Source organism: Lepus europaeus, chromosome 23 (genome assembly GCF_033115175.1).
Source record: "Lepus europaeus isolate LE1 chromosome 23, mLepTim1.pri, whole genome shotgun sequence".
In the NCBI taxonomy this organism is placed as follows: Eukaryota; Metazoa; Chordata; class Mammalia; order Lagomorpha; family Leporidae; genus Lepus; species Lepus europaeus.
In genome coordinates this window covers 17252434-17272575 of record NC_084849.1, presented here as the reverse complement: position 1 = coordinate 17272575, position 20142 = coordinate 17252434, and the positions used below count along the sequence as shown (strand labels likewise).

Below are 20142 nucleotides of genomic sequence, written 5' to 3'. Positions count from 1 at the left end.
CAGCTGGGACTTGAACTGGCGCCCATATGGGATGCTGGTGTCCCAGGCCGGGGCGTCAACCCACTGTGCCACAGCGCCAGCCCCCCAATGATTGGTTTTTAACTTGTCTCCATGTGGTCAGAAAGTGTATCCTGTCTGATTTCGTTCCCTTTGGATTTGTTGAGGTTGTTTTATGGGCTCAGTGACTGTTCCATGGACACTTGAGAAATATAAGGTTTATGCACTTGTTGGTTGAGTGCTGGACGTGTATAGATTAGGTCATGCCCGTGGACGGTGTGGTCGAGTTCTTCTGTGCCCTTGCTGGCTTTCGGTCTGGTGGTTCTGTCAGCTGCTGAAAAGGGGGTGTTAGACACTGCTTTAGGCGTCACTGTGGGTGGGCCGTCTTTGAGCCGCGTCAGGTTTTCTTCATGTGTTTGGGAGCCCTGTGTGGTGCAGGCACATTTTGGATCATTGTATCTTCCTGATCCTTTTGTCATTGCATAATGTCCCTTTTTGTCTCTAGTATTCTTTGCTCTGAAGTCTGTCCGATGTGATATTAATGCAGCCACTTCAATTTCTTTTTAGTTAATGTTTACGTGGCATATCTTTTTCTGTTTTACTGTCAGTCTGTGCTTTCAAATGTGAAGCAAGTTTCTTGTAGTAAGCATGTAGTTGTATTTTTTTTAAAGATTTATTGATTTGAAAGGCAGAGAGAGGGAGAGACAGAGAGATGGTGGGGGAGTGCGGAGAGAGATCTTCCGCTCGCTGTTTGCTGCCAAGTGGCTGCAACAGCCGGGGCTGGGCCAGGCAAAACCAGTGAGGAACTCAATTCGGGTCTCCCCTGTGGGTGACAGGACCAGGTACTTGGGCCGTTATGCGGGTCTCCCCAGTGGGCGACAGGGACCAGGTACTTGGGCCGTTATGCGGGTCTCCCCCATGGGTGACAGGGACCAGGTACTTGGGCCGTTATGGGGGTCTCCTGTGGGTGACAGGGACTAGGTACTTGGGCCTTTATGCGGGTCTCCCCCGGGGGTGACAGGACCAGGTACTTGGGCTGTTATGTGGGTCTCCCCCGGGGGTGACAGGACCAGGTACTTGGGCCGTTATGCGGGTCTCCCCCGGGGGTGACAGGGACCAGGTACTTGGGCCGTTATGCGGGTCCCCCGGGGGTGACAGGACCAGGTACTTGGGCCGTTATGCGGGTCTCCCCCGTGGGTGACAGGGACCAGGTACTTGGGCCATTATGCGGGTCCCCCGGGGGTGACAGGACCAGGTACTTGGGCCGTTATGCGGGTCTCCCCCAGGGGTGACAGGGGCCCAGGTACTTGGGCCGTTATGGGGGTCTCCCCGGGGGTGACAGGGACCAGGTACTTGGGCCGTTATGCGGGTCTCCCCCAGGGGTAACAGGGACCAGGTACTTGGGCCGTTATGCGGGTCCCCCGGGGGTGACAGGACCAGGTACTTGGGCCGTTATGCGGGTCTCCCCGGGGGTGACAGGACCAGGTACTTGGGCCGTTATGCGGGTCTCCCCCAGGGGTAACAGGGACCAGGTACTTGGGCCGTTATGCGGGTCCCCCGGGGGTGACAGGACCAGGTACTTGGGCCGTTATGCGGGTCTCCCCGGGGGTGACAGGACCAGGTACTTGGGCCGTTATGCGGGTCTCCCCGGGGGTGACAGGACCAGGTACTTGGGCCGTTATGCGGGTCTCCCGGGGGTGACAGGACCAGGTACTTGGGCCGTTATGCGGGTCTCCCGGGGGTGACAGGACCAGGTACTTGGGCCGTTATGCGGGTCTCCCCGGGGGTGACAGGACCAGGTACTTGGGCCGTTATGCGGGTCTCCCGGGGGTGACAGGACCAGGTACTTGGGCCGTTATGCGGGTCTCCCGGGGGTGACAGGACCAGGTACTTGGGCCGTTATGCGGGTCTCCCCGGGGGTGACAGGACCAGGTACTTGGGCCGTTATGCGGGTCTCCCGGGGGTGACAGGACCAGGTACTTGGGCCGTTATGCGGGTCTCCCCGGGGGTGACAGGGACCAGGTACTTGGGCCGTTATGCGGGTCCCCCGGGGGTGACAGGACCAGGTACTTGGGCCGTTATGCGGGTCTCCCCCGGGGGTGACAGGGACCAGGTACTTGGGCCGTTATGCGGGTCCCCCGGGGGTGACAGGACCAGGTACTTGGGCCGTTATGTGCTGTCTCCCCGGGGGCTGCGTTAGCGGGAAGCAGGATTGAAGTAGGGTAGCAGGCTCTCTACCCCGGGAGCTCCAGACAGGGGATGCAGGCGTCCCAAGAGGCATCCTCGCTGCTGCCCCACGTCCCCTGCCCCGTCTTCGTCTTTGAGCGTGAATGTTGCATCGCGGGCGTGGCCATTTCGGTGGCTCTCCCGTATAGCCTGGCAGGTAGGTGCGCCGTCACCAGTGGTGACACAAAGCTGTCACTTTGAGGGCAGCATTTTAAGTTCAGCCTCCGTTACTTTTGCTTCTAGCTCTCCATCAACGTCTATGACTATAACTGCCACGTGGATCTGATCAGGCTGCTGCGGCTGGAGGGGGAGCTGAGCAGGGTGCGGACAGCTCGCCAGAAGATGAGCGAGATCTTCCCCCTGACTGAAGGTACGGCCTCGCGTATCTCGGAGCCGAGCCTGGAGCACTGTGCTGACGGGGTGCTCCTGCTGGAGGTCTGCAGCACAGAGCACCTTGGACGGAAGAGAACTCAGCGTTTCAAGTCAGCTGTGTTCACTGAGTTATCTTAGTGTTTTGCAAGATACAGTTGGGATCATATAATATACATGCACATTTTGAATCCTGATTTCTTTGTGCTCATTATGACAAATTATTTTTTAAAGATTTATTTAATTATCACTTGAAAGGCAGAGAGAGAGAGAGAGGTCTTCGATTCACTGGTTCACTTCCCAGATGACCGCAATGGCTGGAGCTGGGTGATCAGGAGCTTCTTCCAGGTCTCCCACGCGGGTGCAGGAGCCCAAGGACTTGCTCCATCTTCTACTGCTTTCCCAGGCCATAGCAGAGAGCTAGATCTGAAGTAGAGCAGGTGGGACTTGAACCGGCGCCCAAATGGGCTGCCAGCACTGTAGGCAGTGGCTTTACCGGCTACACCACAGCACCTGCCCTGACAGAATTTTTTTAATGGAACTAAACTTTTACTCCCGTTCTCTTTTTTCCCCATTCCAGTGTTTCTATATTTAACCTATTCTCTTGGAGCCAGAAATTGCAAATATATTATAATTAAACTTTTAGAGAGAGTTCTTTAGAAGTTTATTTCCATTTTGTTTTGAAAGGTGGGGAGAAATAGAGATGTACCATTTCCTGATTCACTCCCCAGATACCTGCAGCAGTTGGGTAGGACCACACCAAAGCCAGGAGACAGGAACTCATCTCTGTGTGGGTGGCAGGGGCCCAAGGACCTGAGCCATCATTGTTGCTCCCAGGGTGCTCGTCGCAGGAGCTGGAAACAGAAGTGCAGTGGGGACTCGAACGCAGCACTCTGATTTGGGATGCAGGCATCCCCAGCAGTCTTACTTGCTGCGCCAAATGCCTGCCTGGAATAGTTTTTTTTTTTTTTTTTTAAAGATTTATTTATTTATTTGAAAGTCAGAGTTACACAGAGAGTGAAGGAGAGGCAGAGAGAGAAAGAGGTCTTCACCTGGTTCACTCCCCAGTTGGCAGCAACTGGAGCTGTGCCGATCCAAAGCCAGGAGCCAGGAGCTTTTTCTGGGTCTCCCACATGGGTGCAGGGGCCCAAGGACTTGGGTCATCTCCTACTGCTTTCCCAGGCCATAGCAGAGAGCTGGATTGAAAGTGGAGCAGCCGGGACTAGAACTGGTGCCCATGTGGGATACCAGCACTGCAGGTGACAGCTTTATTTGCTATGCTGCAGCAGCGGCCCTGAGTAGTTTTAAGATATATTTATTTTGAGGGGCTGGTGCCGTGGGGCACTAGGTTAATCCTCCGCCTGGGTTGCCGGCATCCCATACGGGCGCCGGTTTTAGTTCCAGTTGCTCCTCTTCCAGTCCAGCTCTCTGCTGTGGCCTGGGAAGGCAGTGGAGGATGGCCCAAGTGCTTGGGCCCCTGCACCTGCACCGGAGACCAGGAAGAAGCTCCTGGCTCTTGGCTTTGGATTGGCTCAGCTCCAGCCGTTGCGGCCATTTGGGGGGTAAACCAACAGAAGGAAGACCTTTCTCTCTGTCTCTCTCTCTCACTGTCTATAACTCTATCTGTTAAATAAATAAATAAAATCTTCAAAAAACAGATATATTTTGAAAGAGTTACAGAGAGAGAGGAAGAGACAGAGAGACTTTCCATCTGATGGTTCACTTCCTAAATGGTGGGGTGTCTCATGTAGGTGCAGGGGCCCAAGCACTTGGGCCATCTTCTGGTGTTTTCCAGGCTCATTAGCAGGGAGTTAGATCAGAACTGGAGCAGCTGGGACTTGAACTGGTGCCCTTATTGGATGCTTGTGTTTCAGGTGGTGGCTTTACCTGCTGTGCCACAATGCTGGCTCCTTGGTATAGGTGTTGAGACTTGAGTTTGTATGGGCTGGGCCAGGCTGTGTGAGATGGGTGTAGCTGCTGGGTGCTGAGGTCTCCTGGTCAGGCGGCTGCTTCGGCGTGCGCTGTGGGGAGGGGCGGTAAGGCAGGAGGTGTGTGTTCTCCTAGAGCTCTGGCTGGAGTGGCTGCACGACGAGATCAGCATGGCCCTGGATGGCCTGGACCGCGAGCACGTGTACGACCTCTTCGAGAAAGCCGTGAAGGATTACATTTGTGAGTTCCCGGGCTTCGTTTACGGTTGAGGGTGGGCGTGGGGTGTTTGGTGGTGACACCTAGATCCATCTGCCATGTGGACTGTGCAAGTTCTGTGAGATGTTGCGACTCAGAAGAGAGCTGTCGTCTAGCAGCTGGAAGATGGAGGTATGTTTGTCTGTGGTCTTCAGGTACTTGGTTTTAAAATAAAAGTGGGAGGAGCATCCGCAGTGCGGGAGTGTATATGCAGAGGATCAAACTGTAAGGTGAGAGCAGCAGCAGTTGAGATGCATGAAAGCCCCCCAGCCCCCCAAGTCCTGTGCAGAGGACGCCACAGAGCGTGGGGGGTTTTCCTTCATGGTCAGGCGGGAGCTGTGGCTGCTGCCGCCCAGCATCACTTGAGAGGATCGTGTTGCACATTGCCAGCCCCAGAACAGATCAGCAGTCAGAGTCTGGCTTCTACTGAGTGCTTTCACGTCACCATAAGGTCGAAAATCACAAGGCACACCATCCTTGGCTGGGGACTGGCTGTACTCAATTTACTTCAATAAGTAAATAAATCTTAAAGACAAAACAAAAAAAGGAATAAAGAGAAGCCACAGATTGGGGGGAAAATATCTATAAAAGACATGTCTGGTAGGGGAGTATTGTAGACTCCTAATAAGAAAGCAGCCTGATTAAAATGGACCAAAGACCCGAACGCGCTCCGCAAGAAGATCTGTAGCTGCCAGGTAAGAGGTGAAGGGATGCTCCGTGTGGTGTGGTCAGGGACATTCAGAGTGAACCGAGATCAGCACTGCACGTGGTAGGGTGGCCAGGGTCCAGAATGCCGGCAGCGTCTGGGCAGGTGAGACTGTGCAACAACAGAGGTTCTCGCTTCTCTAGGAAAGGTTTATTTCTTTGAAAGAGCGAGAGAGAGCGAGAGCGAGAGAGAGAGAGAGAGAGAAGTCTTCCCATGTGCTGCAGGGGCTAAGCTGAGGCTAGAAGCCAGGAACTCCTGGTCTCCCGTGGGTGGCAGGGACCCAGGCGCTTGAGCCGTCGTCTGCTGCCTTCTCATGTGCATTAGCAGCCAGCTGGATTGGAAGTGGAGCAGCCGGGACTCAAACCTGTCCTTCCAAATAGGATGCTGGTGTTGCAAGCATTGCCTTAACCCACTGTACCACAACACCAGCCCAAGAAATTCTCATTTATTACTGGTGGGAATGCAAAATGGTGTAGCCAGTTGGGAAGACAGATGGGCAGCTTTTAGAAGTACTGGTCAGCCGTTCAGTAATTGCATTCCTTGGTTTATACCCAGGAAGAGTTAAAAATGTACATCTACCCAGAAACTGTCACATGAATGTTCACAGCAGGTGTATTCATAATTGCCAAGACTTGGGAGTGACCAGGATGACCTCAGGGAGGTGAATAGGCAGATAAACTGGGACCTCCATACAATGGAGGATTATTTAGTTCTGAAGAGAAATGAGTTACCAAACTTCTAAAAAGACATGGAAGAAGGGCTGGCACTATGGTGTAGGTTAAGCCTCTGCCTGCAGTACTGGCATCCCATATGGGTGCTGGTTCAAGTCCCGGCTGCTCCACTTCCGATCCAGCTCCCTGCTAATGCACCTGGGAAAGCAGTGGAATATGGCCCTAGTGCTTGGGCCCCTGCACCCACGTGGGAGACCTGGACCAAGCTCTTGGCTCCTGGCTTTGGCCTGGCCCAGCCCTGGCTGTTGCAGCCATTTGGGGAATGAATCAACGGATGGAAGATCTTTCTCTCTCCTTCTTGGTATCTATGCCTTTCAAATAAATAAATAAATCTTTAAAAAAATGGATGAAACGTAGCTGCATGTTGCTGAGCAGCCAGTCTGAGGGACTACACACTACGACTTCAGCTGTGTGACAGTCTGGGAAAGGCAGAGCTGGGAGACAGTGGAAAGATGAGGGTTGTTGAAGGCTGGGGATTGAGGGGTGAACAGGCAGCGCCCAGAGGACTTTTAGGGCAGTGGACTGACTCAGTGTGGTGCTGTAATGTGGGTACACGTCACTCTCCATTTGTCCAAACCCATAGAGTGTACAACACCAAGAGGAACTCACAAGTAACTAGACTCTGAGTGATGGTGTGTCAGCCAGGGTTTGTTGATTGTAACACACGTACTGCTTCAGTGGGGGCTGTTGATGGTGATGGTGGGGGAAGTGGTTCGTGTGTGGGGATGGTAGGCATAAGGGAAGTCTCTGTACCTTCCACTCAACTTCGCTGTGCCTTTAAAACCATTCTAAAGAATAAAGGCTTTAAATAGGACTTCATAGCATTTCTCCCTGTGTCCATGGTGTCGTGGGAGGAACGTGATGTGATCTGTTAGAAAGGTAACCTCTGTAGGGGAGGAGCTTTGCCGTAGACCAGGAGCCTCCCTTCAGCAGCCAGCTCATTCCCGTTTTTGTTTTATAGCCGTGTGGCATCTCTGGGTGGGTGGGTGAGAGCAGAGAGCAGGCAGGTTGGCTGGTTTAGAACGAGGTTCCCAGTGGAGAAGCAAGCCTCAGGAAAGCGTGTGCTGCTTTCACGTTGGCCTTTACTCCTTGGTGTTTCTTTTTTAAAGCTTAGAATATAATAGTCTTCACAGTTGTTTTCAAATTCTTGAAAAGTGACTTAAGAGGCAAAATATGCACAGAAGAATTGATGCAATCAGAGAATTGAATTTGTTAGTCTTAAAGGCACAGAAGTATGCAAAAAAGTTAAATTGAAAGAAATAAGGCAGTGAAATTACTTCCTTTTTGTTGAAACATCATTAAAAAGAGACTTAAACTACAAATTTCTGGTAGCAAGATTTGTACTTGTAGCTTTGATTACAGCAGAATACCTGAGGCAGCTAACTTTATAAAGAGAAAACGTTTGCTGTGTAGCTCACAGTTCTGGGGGTTCAAGCCCAAGATTAGGCAGCCCCTTTGGTTTGGTCTCTGTGAGGGTGGTGGAGGGCAGTGGCAGAGCAGGTAGTGAGGCAGGAGCCAGAGACACAGCAGGGAGAGAGAGGGCCTGGGCCCAGACTCAGGCTTTTTTTTTTTTTTTTTTTTTTTTGACAGGCAGAGTGGACAGTGAGAGAGACAGAGAGAAAGGTCTTCCTTTGCCGTTGGTTCACCCCCCCCTCCCCCATGGCCACTGTGGTTGGTGCACTGTGCTGATCCAAAGTCAGCAGCCAGGTGCTTCTCCTGGTCTCCCATGCGGGTGCAGGGCCCAAGGACCTGGGCCATCCTACACTGCCCTCCCTGGCCACAGCAGAGAGCTGGCCTGGAAGAGGAGCAACCGGGACAGAATCCGGTGCCCCCACCGGGACTAGAACACGGTGTGCCGGTGCCGCAGGTGGAGCCACGGCGCTGGCCTGGACTCAGGCTTTTGTAAAAACTGTCTTGGGAGGCATGGCCCCAGCTACCTGAGGACCTCCCTCTGGACCCCTCTCCCAAAGGTCCAACCCAACTTCCCACCAGCACTGGGCGGGGTGGGGGTGCCCTTGACACTGTCCTTTAGGGGATGCCCATGCCGGATCCCAGCAGTGCTTGTCCTTCCACTCTGATTAGAAAGCTTATGTGGCAGTCAGGGTTTCAAAGTAAAAAAAGCCAAGGTCTCGAAAGTTCTGAAGGGTGGCTCAGATTCGTAGCTCTCGTCACTGCAGTCCATTACTGGGTCCCTTCAGTTTTAATAGATTTCTGATTGTGACAATGCAGACTTGCTCGGCAATCACTGTTGGTGCTGTGCTCGCTCACTCAGTGAGAACATACTTGTGAGATAGGTCTTGTAGGCTGCAGTGTCAGGATAGGGACACGGGGTGCTTGCTGATGTGTGAATGCGTACATTTTTGGTGGGCATCACTTTGAGTATTTGGGTATTTTACAACCCAAACTAATAGAAGACGTCTCATTTTTAGGTCCTAACATTTGGCTGGAGTACGGCCAGTACTCAGTTGGTGGCATCGGTCAGAAAGGTGGCCTTGAGAAAGTCCGCTCTGTGTTTGAAAGGGCGCTCTCGTCGGTCGGTTTACACGTGACCAAAGGCCTCGCCGTGTGGGAAGCCTACCGAGAATTTGAGAGTGCGATCATGGAAGCTGCTCGGGTGAGTGAGGCGGGCCTGCCTCGGGGTGGGCGTAACCTGCCCTGGAAGTCTTGAAACACGTGGGAAGTGAGTCTTAGGGTCCACAGTTAGCAAAATGGTCTTTGCCCAAGCCTTAGCTGGTGGACAATAAAATAAACCAAAGTGATCGGCCTTTGTGGAAGAGCAAGACTGATTTCTCTGACTTAGAAGCAGTTGATGCCACAGATTTTTTCCGACGTTTAAGAATAGACTGCTTTACTGAGAGAGTTCAGGAGAATGTAGAGAACTACATGTCGCTCAGAAAACATGTGTAGCACATCCAGCTGTAACCGCTAGGAGGTCTGGCCCTGGCACGGCTGCCTTTTATTTATTTTTTAACTTTTATTTAATGAATATAGATTTCCAAAGTACAGCTTATGGATTACAATGGCTTCCCCCCCATAACTTCCCTCCCACCCGCAACCCTCCCCTTTCCCGCTCCCTCTCCCCTTCCATTCACATCAAGATTCATTTTCAATTCTCTTTATATACAGAAGATCAACTTAGTATATATTAAGTAAAGATTTCAACAGTTTGCACCCACACAGAAACACAAAGTGAAACATACTGTTTGAGTACTAGTTACAGAATTAAATCACAATGTATAGCACATTAAAGACAGAGATCCCACATGAGGATCAAGTGCACAGTGACTCCTGTTGTTGACCCATCAAATTGACACTCTAACGGCTGCCTTTTAGATCGTGATTTGTGGCACCACGAGTTGTTGGCACACACAGGAGCTCTCTGATTAGATAGATGGTTCTTTTTTTTTTTTTTTTTTTTAAAGATTTATTTATTTATTTGAAAGGCAGAGTTACAGACAGGCAGAGAGAGAGAGAGATGTCTTCCATCTGCTGGTTCACTCCCCAAATGGCCGCACTGGCCAGAGCTGGGCTGATCTGAAGCCAGGAGCCAGGAGCTTCTTCCGGGTCTCCCATGTGGGTGCAGGGGTCCAACGATTTGGGTCATCTTCTACTCCTTTCCCAGGTCATATTAGAGAGCTGGATTGGAAGTGGAGCAGCCGGGACTAGAACTGGTGTCCATACGGGATGCCAGCACTGCACACTGGGGCTTTAACCCGCTGTGCCACAGCGCCAGCCCTGATAGGTGGTTCTTAGTTAAGTAGCCCTGGTCTTCAGCCGGGTCCTCAGCTTACCCTGAATAAGGCCCAGGGCATCCCCTCTGTGTCTGACATCGGTGTCACTCTGTTGTCAGAATCCCTGCATGCACTCCGCTCTCAGTGTCCCCAGAACGTTCCTGTGTGCACTTGCCACCAGACTGCTTTTACTCCACTGTTCTTCCACTGGGAGCCTGCAGACGTATCCTAGACGCTCACTCCTCCAGCAGGCTGTCTGATGGCAGCTCTCCCCTGAAGCCAGTGTAGAGCGAGCTTCTGTGCGGTGCCGTGGCCCTTAGCCTGCTGCATGTGTGTGATCCCTAGGGTGTGCCCCGTCACGGTCACTGGGATACGTCTCATACGTGGTTTTTGCTCTCTTCACCGTAAACACTGGAGAGGCAAAGGTAGCATTTATTTTTGTGCCCTTCCCAACCCTTCACAGGATACTTCATGTATGAGAGGTCATAGACAGGTGTTTTTTTTTTTTTTTTGAGCTTGAAATGAAAATTTTTTTGAGATATTTTTTGAAGTAGAAAGATCCAGAGTTTGTCATTTACTACTGATTTGCTTCTTTAGCCCATAGCTGGCTTCCTTTCCCCTTCTGACCGGGAACAAACCTTTGATTCACAGCTTGACAAGGTCCACAGTCTCTTCCGGCGACAGCTGGCGATCCCGCTCTATGGTAAGAGACGCTGCCCTGGCAGTAGCCAGCCCTTGGTGTGTTCAGATGCGTCTCAGAGTGTGTCATGGCACGGGTCCTCCCAGCAGCCTGTGGGGCAGGCAGGGCTGCTGTCCTCATTCTCACTGCACACTGTCACTCTGCACAAGGCCTCCGTGAGAACGCGCTCTGAGCTGTCCATGCCCAAGAGGGATGTAAGGAGCACAGGCCCCTACTTGACGATGCCATCGGAAGGAGGGAGGTGGGCTGCAGCTGCCGGAGGGAGGCTTTACCATCTAAGGGTTCTGTAGGACTAACTTCCGTGACAGAGTAGAGTTTACGTGGGGTGGTTAGGTTTGAAAGTACTGGTGATGGGAAGTACGTGCATTTGAATTTCTTGGGGTTGTTAATAGTCGTGTTTTGGGGTAAGTGTATTTTTGGCAAGCCGCGCCTCAGTGAGTGTTCAGCGCCCAGAGGGCTGCAGAACGTGGGAGGAGTCGGGGACCTTTGCCTTGTCTGTTCCCTGGCTGTGGCTGTGCAGCCTATAGGGCACTTCACTTGACCCAGGTGTTACTGCCTTGGACTCTGTGGTTTATCTGGGTTCAGTTTAACAAATGATAAAATGACAACATTGGATCATGAGGTGACATGCGGGAAAGGCCAGAACTGAGGTGTCTCGTTGATTTTGTCTCAGTACCAGTAAGCGACAACCTCACCTGGTGACCCAAGTGTGAACTTGAGTCAGACTACCTGGGTGCAGAGCCTTGCTCTGCCTTTAACCGTAGCCAAGTGACTTCGCCCTCGCCTTCAATTTCCTGGACAAATGAGGGCCACATTAGGTAGTGCGCTGTGGCAGTGTGGGGGTCAGATGAGTTAATGATGAAAAGTGAGGTCAAGTGGTGCTGATAAGTTCATTGACTCTTGATTAATTAGCCGGTACAGGTGCCTGGGACGTTGATGTGGAAAGGATTCTAGGACCAGCTCGGCTCAGCAGAAGAGCTGCCGTGACCACAGATGAGGGAGGGGCTGGTGGCACCTGAGTCTCCTGGCTCAGTCTGTGTTTGGGTTGGTGCAATGCGAGGGCAAGACCCACGGGGCTGAATCCATCTCTCGGTAGATATGGAGGCCACGTTTGCAGAGTACGAGGAATGGTCGGAAGACCCAATCCCGGAGTCGGTAATTCAGAGCTATCACAAAGCGCTGCAGCAGTTGGAGAAATACAAACCCTATGAGGAAGCGCTGGTAAGTGTTGGCTTCTCGTCCTCAACTCCCCTCTCCACGCATTTCCCTGAGCCTCAGTTGCATTATCTTGAAAACCTGTACTGTTGTGAAATGTAGCGTGTATAAGTGTGTCCGTACAGCTTACATCATAATAATGAAGTGAATGTCCGTGTACCCACCACCCAGGCTAAGAAATAGAACATTGCCAGTACCTTAGAAGTCTCCTATGTGCCCCTCTCCAATTGCTTCCTTCTCGCGAGAGGTAATCACTTTCCTGACTTTGTGATAATCATTTCCTTGCCTTTCTTTATAATTTCACAGCCAGTAAGCGTATCCTGAATTAATACGTTGTGTTGATTTTGCTTGCTTTGGAACCTTTATATAATGAAGTCGTGCATTGTATTTCTTGTGAACATTCAGCATGTTTTGGGGTTTGCTCACGTTGATAAGGATAGTTGCAGTTTGTGTGTTGCCACTGCTGTGACGCCAGCTGTATTCACCACAGGGTCCTTCTTGCCGGGAAGTGGGCTTATCTCCAGGAGCACAGAGCGTCCTCGTCTCTGTCTCCTGGTACATGTGAGAGCTGTTTCTCTGGAGTAGCTGGGAATGAAGTCGCTGGGGCGTGGGTTAGTGCCCAGGGGTTGTCAGCTGTCTGTTCTGTGCTGGCCTCACTCCTGGTTTGTATGGCACCAGCACAAGGACTCGATTTGTGAGAAACTTTGATCTTGGATCCCATGAGTCCCATCCACCTTGTTCCTCTTTGTGAGAGCGTGGCTTTGGGTTTTTTTTTTTTTTTTTTTTTTTTTTTTTTAAAGATTGATTTATTTGAAAAGCAGACTGAGAGACAGAGACAGAGAGGTCTTCTACTTGTTTCATCCCCCAGATGCCCACGATAGCCAGGCACTTAGGTATTGGACGCAGGCATTTCAAGAAGCATCTTAACCTGCAGCACAGTGCCTGCCCCAGCCTCGGCGCTCTTCTTCATCAGGTTGAGAATCAGCTATTTAAGATTCTGTTTGAAACCCAAAAACAAAACCTCTTGTCTTTGATTGGAATTGCTTTGAATCTATGGATCAGTTTGGGGAAGAATTTCCATCTTCTGCTTGCTGGTCTCTGCTCTTCAGGCTCTGTAAAGCTTTATAATTTTACAGTGTATCCAAACTTGATACTTATTTTAAATATATTTTGAAGTGGTTTTTACTGTAAATGATACTTTTTTAATTTAAAGATTTGTTTATTTGAAAGGCAGAATTAGAGAGGGGGGAGACGCAGAGATCTTCCATCTGCTGGTTTCTCCCTAAATGGCTGCAACAGTTGGGGCTGGACCAGGCTGAAGCTAGGAGCCAGGAACTGCATCTGGGTTTCCCACGTGGATGGCAGGGCCTCAAGGATTTGGCTCATCTTCCACTGCCTTCCCAGGTGCATTAGCTGGGAGCTGGGTAGGAAGAGGAACAGCCAGGCACTTGGTGTTATGGTGTAGCAGGTGAAGCTGCCACCTGCAACACTGGCATCCATATGGGTGCTGGTTCATATCCTGGCTGCTCCACTTTTATCCAGTTCTCTGCTAATGAATGGCCTGGAAAAAAGCAGCAGAAGATGGCCTAAGTACTTGGGCCCCAGCAGCCCACCTGGGACATGGAATCTCTCTTTCTCTCTCTCTCTCTCTCTCTCTGTCTCTGTCTCTCTGCTTCTTCTGTCTCTAACTTTGACTTTTCAAATAAACAAATTAAAAAAAAAAATAGAGCACCTGGGTCTTGAACCAGTGCACATATGGGATGCCTGCTTTGCAGGTGGAGGCTTGACCAGCTGTGCCACAACACTGGACCCAGGTAAATGATACCTCTTTAAAGAGTTTTATTTTCTAGTTGCTCTTGGTATATATTCATTTTTTAACTCCCAAACTTGATAAATTCTTAACTTACAGGTTCTTTTGGATACTTTGTTTTGATGATATGAGGGTACTTCCAAACGTTTGTGGAAAAGTGGAATTGAAAGTTTGTTGTAGCTCAAAAATTTTTAAATCTGTATGTAGTTTTCTTCATAATGCACATTTTCCATGAACTGCTTGGAAGACTTTGTATTTTGTAAATGACGTTTTGCCCTTTTTGCTCTTAGAATACTTTTTATTTTTTTAAAGATTTTATTTATTTATTTGAGAGGTAGAGTTACAGAGAGAGGGACAGAGAGAAAGGTCTTCCACCCTCTGGTTCCCTCCCCAAGTGGCCGCTGCGGCAGAAGCTGAACCCATCTGAAGCCAGGAGTGGTCCAGCACTTGGGCTGTCTTCCACTGCTTCCCCAGGCAATAGCGGAGAGCTGGATGGGAAGAGGAGCAGCCGGGACTAGAACCGGTGCCCCTATGGGATGCCAGCACTGCAAGCGGAGTATTAACCTGCGCCACAGCGCTGGCCCCTCGAATACTTTTAAACTTCACTTAGCATTGCTCAGACGTGCTCCTGTTTCCCTGTGTCTGTGTTTGACCAGGTCTGCAGTCAGCGTTTGGGAAATGAGTGCCTGCACTTCCCTCTCCGGGGCCCCTCCTTCCTTCTTGTGCCCTAGCTCTTCTGTCTGAGGGGGCTCCCGTCTCCTGCACTGGGGACCGGCTGTGAGCGGAGGCCGCCGGCTGGGTCTGTCCCAGGGGCCTCCCGTCTCCTGCACTGGGGACCGGCTGTGAGCGGAGGCCGCCGGCTGGGTCTGTCCCAGGGGCCTCCCGTCTCCTGCACTGGGGACCGGCTGTGAGCGGAGGCCGCCAGCTGGGTCTGTCCCAGGGGCCTCCCGTCTCCTGTACTGGGGACCGGCTGCGAGCGGAAGCCGCCGGCTGGGTCTGTCCCAGGGGGCTCCCATCTCCTGCACTGGGGACCAGCTGTGAGCGGAGGCCGCCGGTTGGGTCTGTCCGCAGCTCTTCACTCTGCTCGGGAGTTGCTTTCCCAGGCCGGAGGATTCCAGCCGACCATTAGGTTCTCTGCTCTGCCTTCCGCTGTTGCCGTTGGGAGCTCAGCCATCTGACTCTTGCTACGGTCTCTCCGGCTGGTTGGCTTAGCTGATGTTCTGGACGTGGGTGGCAGCGGGCCCACGTGTGGGTGTGTTTAATTTCTCAGTTTGTGGTTTGGGCTTCTTGGCTGTATTTGGTGTGTTTCTTGACACAGTGGGTCGCAGGGCTGACTGTGGGGGTGGAGCTCTCGGTGTGGATCCTGGCTCTGCTACTTGCTTGCCAGCTTTGTGACCCAGGCCCGTTCTTACCCTGCCATGTCTCAGTTTCCCCGAGTCCAAGTTGGGGTAGTATTGAGCCCTGCCGTAGAGGATTGTTGTGAAGATCGGATTCTTAGTGTATTTGGAACCAAAGCTTACCTTTATGTAGCTTGCCACCTTCACCTAGATTTTGTCTTTAGTACTTCTGTTTCTTTGCCAGTTTGTTGATGGTTTTTTTAAGTTTTTTTTTTTTTTTTTTTTTAATGTATTTAATCCGGTGGCACAGTTCGCCATCACGACTGGTAAGTGAGGCTCTGTTTGGAGGAGGTGCGTTTTGGCAGCCTGCCGTGTCCCCCCCACCCTTCTTTTTCACATGCAAACAGTTTGTGTGTAGTTCTCATTCCCTTTGATTGTGGCCTTCTGCGCCGTGTGGCTCATGAGAAAGCAGGTTGAGGAAGAGGATTGCTTGTGTGTCTGTGGATCAGTAAACGTTCGGCACAGCCTCCACCTTCTGCCTGCCTGGAACCCTGCAGGAACGGAACCTGAAATGGCATGGGGCTCCTGTTTGTCCCCGCTTGGGGGCATCACTGTACTTAGTCGGCCGAGAAAGGGACGTGTGTTCTGGAAGGGGGATTGGCCGTGGCCGTGGGCAAAGGTGTTGCTGTTCCAGTCAGTTCCTGATTGATGGCGAGTTAAGTCCCCTGTGGCCTAGGAATGGATTTAGAAGAGGGTTGTGGAGCTTTTGTAACTTGCCGTGCAGAGGCCCTTTGGGCCAGATGGGAAGCCTCTCAGCGGGCCCATGGCAGTGTAGACGCTGTGGTGCGGTAGCTGGCAGAGTGAGGATCTGTGTTACTCAGCTTGGTGGAGCCGGCTGACCAACAGTTGCTTTTATTAAAGATGTTTTGTGCCTCTACGGTACCAGCTTACTCAATTCCACTTCAATGCCATTTCCCTGTGCTCCAGCTGCAAGCAGAGGCTCCGAGACTGGCCGAGTATCAAGCATATATCGATTTTGAGATGAAAATTGGTGACCCCGCTCGCGTTCAGCTGATCTTCGAGCGTGCCCTGGTTGAGAACTGCCTCGTCCCAGACTTGTGGATCCGTTACAGTCAGTACCTAGTAAGATCATTATCCTGAAGCTACTTCGTCTTCCGTCATGTAGAATCTGTTGAATCAGGAGTTGGTTGCACGCTGCCCGTGTCTGCCTTTCCCTTTCGCCATCCTCCCCTCCCCTTCTTGGCCAGCTCCCCCCTGGGGGGTTCTCCTAGTGCTTTAAGCAATTTAAACCGACCTCTGACTCTAAGACTCGCTTGTAGTCTGGCTGTGTTGAGGGATGTGTCACACATCAGTGTGTTTCTTTCAGCTGTGTCTCATGGAAAAGTGTAAACATCAGACATTCAGTAAATGAACCCTCATGGACCCCTCAGCCACCTGCAGTGAGGCTCCGTCTGGGTTCATGGCTCCTTCTGTATCCACACTTTTCCCCCCTCCCATGTTTTAAAGCAGAAATGTTTTGTCCCTGCTGCATACGTCAGTGCGTGTCTAAAAGGTCCCTTATGTGTATGAGGGCCCAGGTGAGCTCCGTACCTTAGGCCTGGCTCATGTCTCCCAAGGCTGTTTCCCTCCTCCACCTCTCCTCTTCTCCACTCTCCCTGTGGTCTCTCCGTTAAAGAAACCAGGTCACGAGAGACACTTTGAAAGAAGTTTCCCTTGTCACCTGGTTGTGCCGGCAAAGTCTTGTTGATGGCGAAGTCTACTACTAAGACGGGTCTCCTAACCCCGGGGTTCTTTATCACAGGACCGGCAGCTGAAAGTGAAGGATTTGGTTCTGTCCGTGCACAGCCGTGCCGTCAGAAACTGCCCCTGGACGGTTGCCCTGTGGAGTCGGTACCTGTTGGCCATGGAGAGACATGGCGTGGATCATCAAGTGATTTCTGGTACGGCTGTTTCTGTGGGATGGGTGCTAAGTGAGAAACGATTGTGACACAGCCATTAAGTCAGCGCTCCCCAGGGTCTTCTGTGGACTGTTGAGTGTTGATGGCAGAAGAGGCTCTAAGTGGCTGAGCCCTTTGTATTTTTGGCTTCTTAGAGGTTTTTTTTTTTTTTTTTAATTAATTAATTAATTAATTTGAAAGGCAGAGTTAGAGAGAGGCAGAGAGAGAAAGTCTTCCATCTGCTGGTTCACTCCCCAGATGGCTGCAGTGGCCAGAGCTGAGCCAGTTCAGGAGCCAGGAGCTTCTTCCAGGTCTCCCATTTGGGTGGCAGAGGTCCAAGGGCTTGGGCCATCTTCTGCTGCTCTCCCAGGCCATAGCAGAGAGCTGGATCGGAAATGAAGCAGCCAGGACTCGAACCAGCGCCCTTATGGGATGCTGACACTGCAGGCAGCGGCTTTACCCATTTAGCCACAGCACTGACTCCAAAGAGCCTTGAACCATGCTCTATTCACCGTCCTATCCTAGGAAGTTGTGGTCTTTTGTCCAGACTCACTTGAGCTGGGAACCCTGTACGGGCCCTTGTGGAGTGAATAGAACTTCTGAGGTCCCTGGCCGTGCCGTGCTCTGGGGCCTCTGGGACCCCGACTCTGCAGTGCTGTAGGGGCCTCTGTCTTGAGCGTTTCTCTCCAGCCCATTCCACTGTTTTGCGTGTTGCTGTTTCTTACAGTCATGTAGTGTGCTGTCGTTGGTAGAGTTTGACAGCTTTTATGTTTTGCTTCTTTGTGAATTGGCAACAAATCCTGATTTTTCTCCAACTCCAGTGACCTTCGAGAAAGCTTTGAATGCGGGCTTCATCCAGGCCACTGATTATGTGGAGATTTGGCAGACGTACCTCGATTACCTGAGGAGGAGGGTTGATTTCAAGCAAGGTATGTAGCTGTGTGTGTTTCACTTGTGAACTGATTTGTTTTAAAACACATTTTTTTGGTGAGATGGTCCAGTTCCCCAGATATGTTGAATTTGAATAAAGAGTATAGACCAGCCATTTATAACTTTGCTTCCCCAGAAATTCTTCCGTTTACATCTATTTTTTTTTTTTTTTAAGATTTATTTATTTATTTGAAAGGCAGAGAGTTACAGAGAGGCAGAGGCAGAGAGAGAGAGAGAGAGAGAGAGAAAGGTCTTCCATCCGCTGGTTCACTCCCCAGATGGCTGCAATGGCTGGAGCAGGGCCGATCTGAAGCCAGGAGCCAGGTTTCCCATATGGGCACAGAGATCCAAAGACTTAGGCCATCTTCTACTCCTTTCCCAGGCCATAGCAGAGAGCTGGATCAGAAGAGGAGCAGCTGGGACCTGAACTGGGGCCCATAAGGGATGCTGGCACTGCAGGCAGCGCCTTTATCCGCTACGCCACAGCACCGGCTCCCCCATCTACATCTTTAACAAGTCGTGGTGTAGATTCTAAAGAGGAGAGTTAATGGTCCTTATGTCTTTTGCTTGCTCTGGTCAGCTTCTTTTATCTTCCCTCTGATTTTTCACTCTTTTTTTTTTTTTTTTTTTCATATTTATTTAGTTTGAAAGGCAAAGTTAGAGGGAGAGACAGAGATAGAGAATCACCCGTCCACTGGTTCCCTCCCCAAAGTCAGGACCCTGGGTCTCCGAAGTGTTGGTGCTGCTTTCCCAGGTGCACGTGCAGGGAGCTGGATTGCAAGAGGAAGCAGCCCAGGCTCCAGCTGGTTGGTGCTCCTGTGGGACGCCGGTGTCTCGGGCAGCAGCGTCACCTGCTGCACTGCAGCACAGTCCCTCATTCTGCACTTGTGTCCCTTTTCTGTACCTCACATAGTTCTTGAAGTAGAACTGCTGTGTTTTTTTAAATCTTTGAACCCCTTCAGGATCCCCTGCTCTGCTCTTCCCCTGTCCCCACCCCCCCCAAAAAAAAATAACCAAGCACAAGCGCTGCCCTCCGTTGTGCTTTCTCCCTGCTCTGCGGGCAGGGGCTGGCGGTCTTATTTCTGTCTCCCACTGAGGACGGGGTGTGTAGGGGTCTCCCAGCAGGTTAGTGGCGGGCTGCTGTGTTTTCATGGTCTCTCCCTGGCATTTCTGACAGACTCCAGTCAGGAGCTGGAGGAGCTGCGGGCCACGTTCACGCGTGCGCTGGAGCACCTGCAGCAGGAGGTGGAGGAGCGTAAGTCTGCCCAGCCCTGCCCTGCCGGCTGCCGCGCCCGTTCTCGGTCCGTGCAGCTTTTCAGCCCAAGGCTGCTGTCTGCAGGGTCCTTCTCATTCTAACTAATTTCCTCCTTGAAGGTTTCAGTGAGAGTGGAGATCCGAGCTGCGTGATCATGCAGAACTGGGCTAGGATCGAGGTAAATGTTTTTGATAAATCTGTCAGTTTCATCCACCTATCAAACATTAACATGTTACTGATATTAATAATGTTAATCCTGTGAATCCCAGGTAATGGTGCAGGCATCATGAGAATTCGTGTTATCTACATAGCTGGATGTACATTTGTTTATCTCTTAGTGAAAATATTAGCTTCCAGCTGGCCCGCGTGCAGCAGATGCCAGCTACTTGTTGCTGTTTCTTATGCTTGTTCGTTGGCACATTTGTGGGAGCATCAGGAGTATATGCTGAGTGCTAGCGTGTTAGCGGGTGCCCGGGGAGTGGAGTACACAGGGCCTCCAGGCCCGGGAGACTCGCTGTAGGAGATGGCCCCTTGGCCAGGTAATGAGAACATGAAGTAAGCTGTCGTTACTGGCCAAGGACACCAGGCTCCGTGAGACACCGAGACTGAGGGAGAGTCAGGCTAAAGAAGCTGGCGTCTGGCATCTCGTTCCGGACTGTTTGCGGTTTGCAAGAGGCGGAGAGAGATGGTTTGTGCCTTGTCACAGTAGAAAGGCCAGAGTGGTGGGCCTTAGCCTTCAGCACTGGAGGGAGGCCTGGGGGTCACGCGGGCAGTCCCAGGGGCTCACCTCGCGTGTCTGTCTCAGGGTATTTTGTGATGGGTGCTGTTAGCAGGCTTCAGTCCTTTCTAACTGAGCCGATGCATTTTAGGCTCGACTGTGCAATAACATGCAGAAGGCCCGGGAGCTCTGGGACAGCATCATGACCAGAGGGAACGCCAAGTACGCCAACATGTGGCTGGAGTACTACAGCCTGGAGAGGTGAGTACTGGGCC

The 20142-nt window shown here is 51.5% G+C and overlaps 1 protein-coding gene across 2 annotated transcripts in view; it reads left to right on the top strand.

Annotated features, from left to right (window-relative positions):
• SART3 (spliceosome associated factor 3, U4/U6 recycling protein) overlaps positions 1-20142 on the top strand; it is a 39399-nt gene that overhangs the window by 5197 nt on the left and 14060 nt on the right. Inside the window, exons 2-12 of one of the 2 annotated variants that reach the window (XM_062182306.1) lie at positions 2467-2593; positions 4657-4761; positions 8643-8827; positions 10542-10647; positions 11741-11865; positions 15994-16149; positions 16829-16967; positions 17786-17893; positions 19072-19149; positions 19269-19327; positions 20019-20128. In XM_062182306.1, the coding sequence (XP_062038290.1) occupies positions 2467-2593; positions 4657-4761; positions 8643-8827; positions 10542-10647; positions 11741-11865; positions 15994-16149; positions 16829-16967; positions 17786-17893; positions 19072-19149; positions 19269-19327; positions 20019-20128 (1298 nt within the window). The remainder of the gene's footprint in view (positions 1-2466; positions 2594-4656; positions 4762-8642; positions 8828-10541; positions 10648-11740; positions 11866-15993; positions 16150-16828; positions 16968-17785; positions 17894-19071; positions 19150-19268; positions 19328-20018; positions 20129-20142) is intronic. The other variant, XM_062182307.1, reaches the window with a different exon arrangement.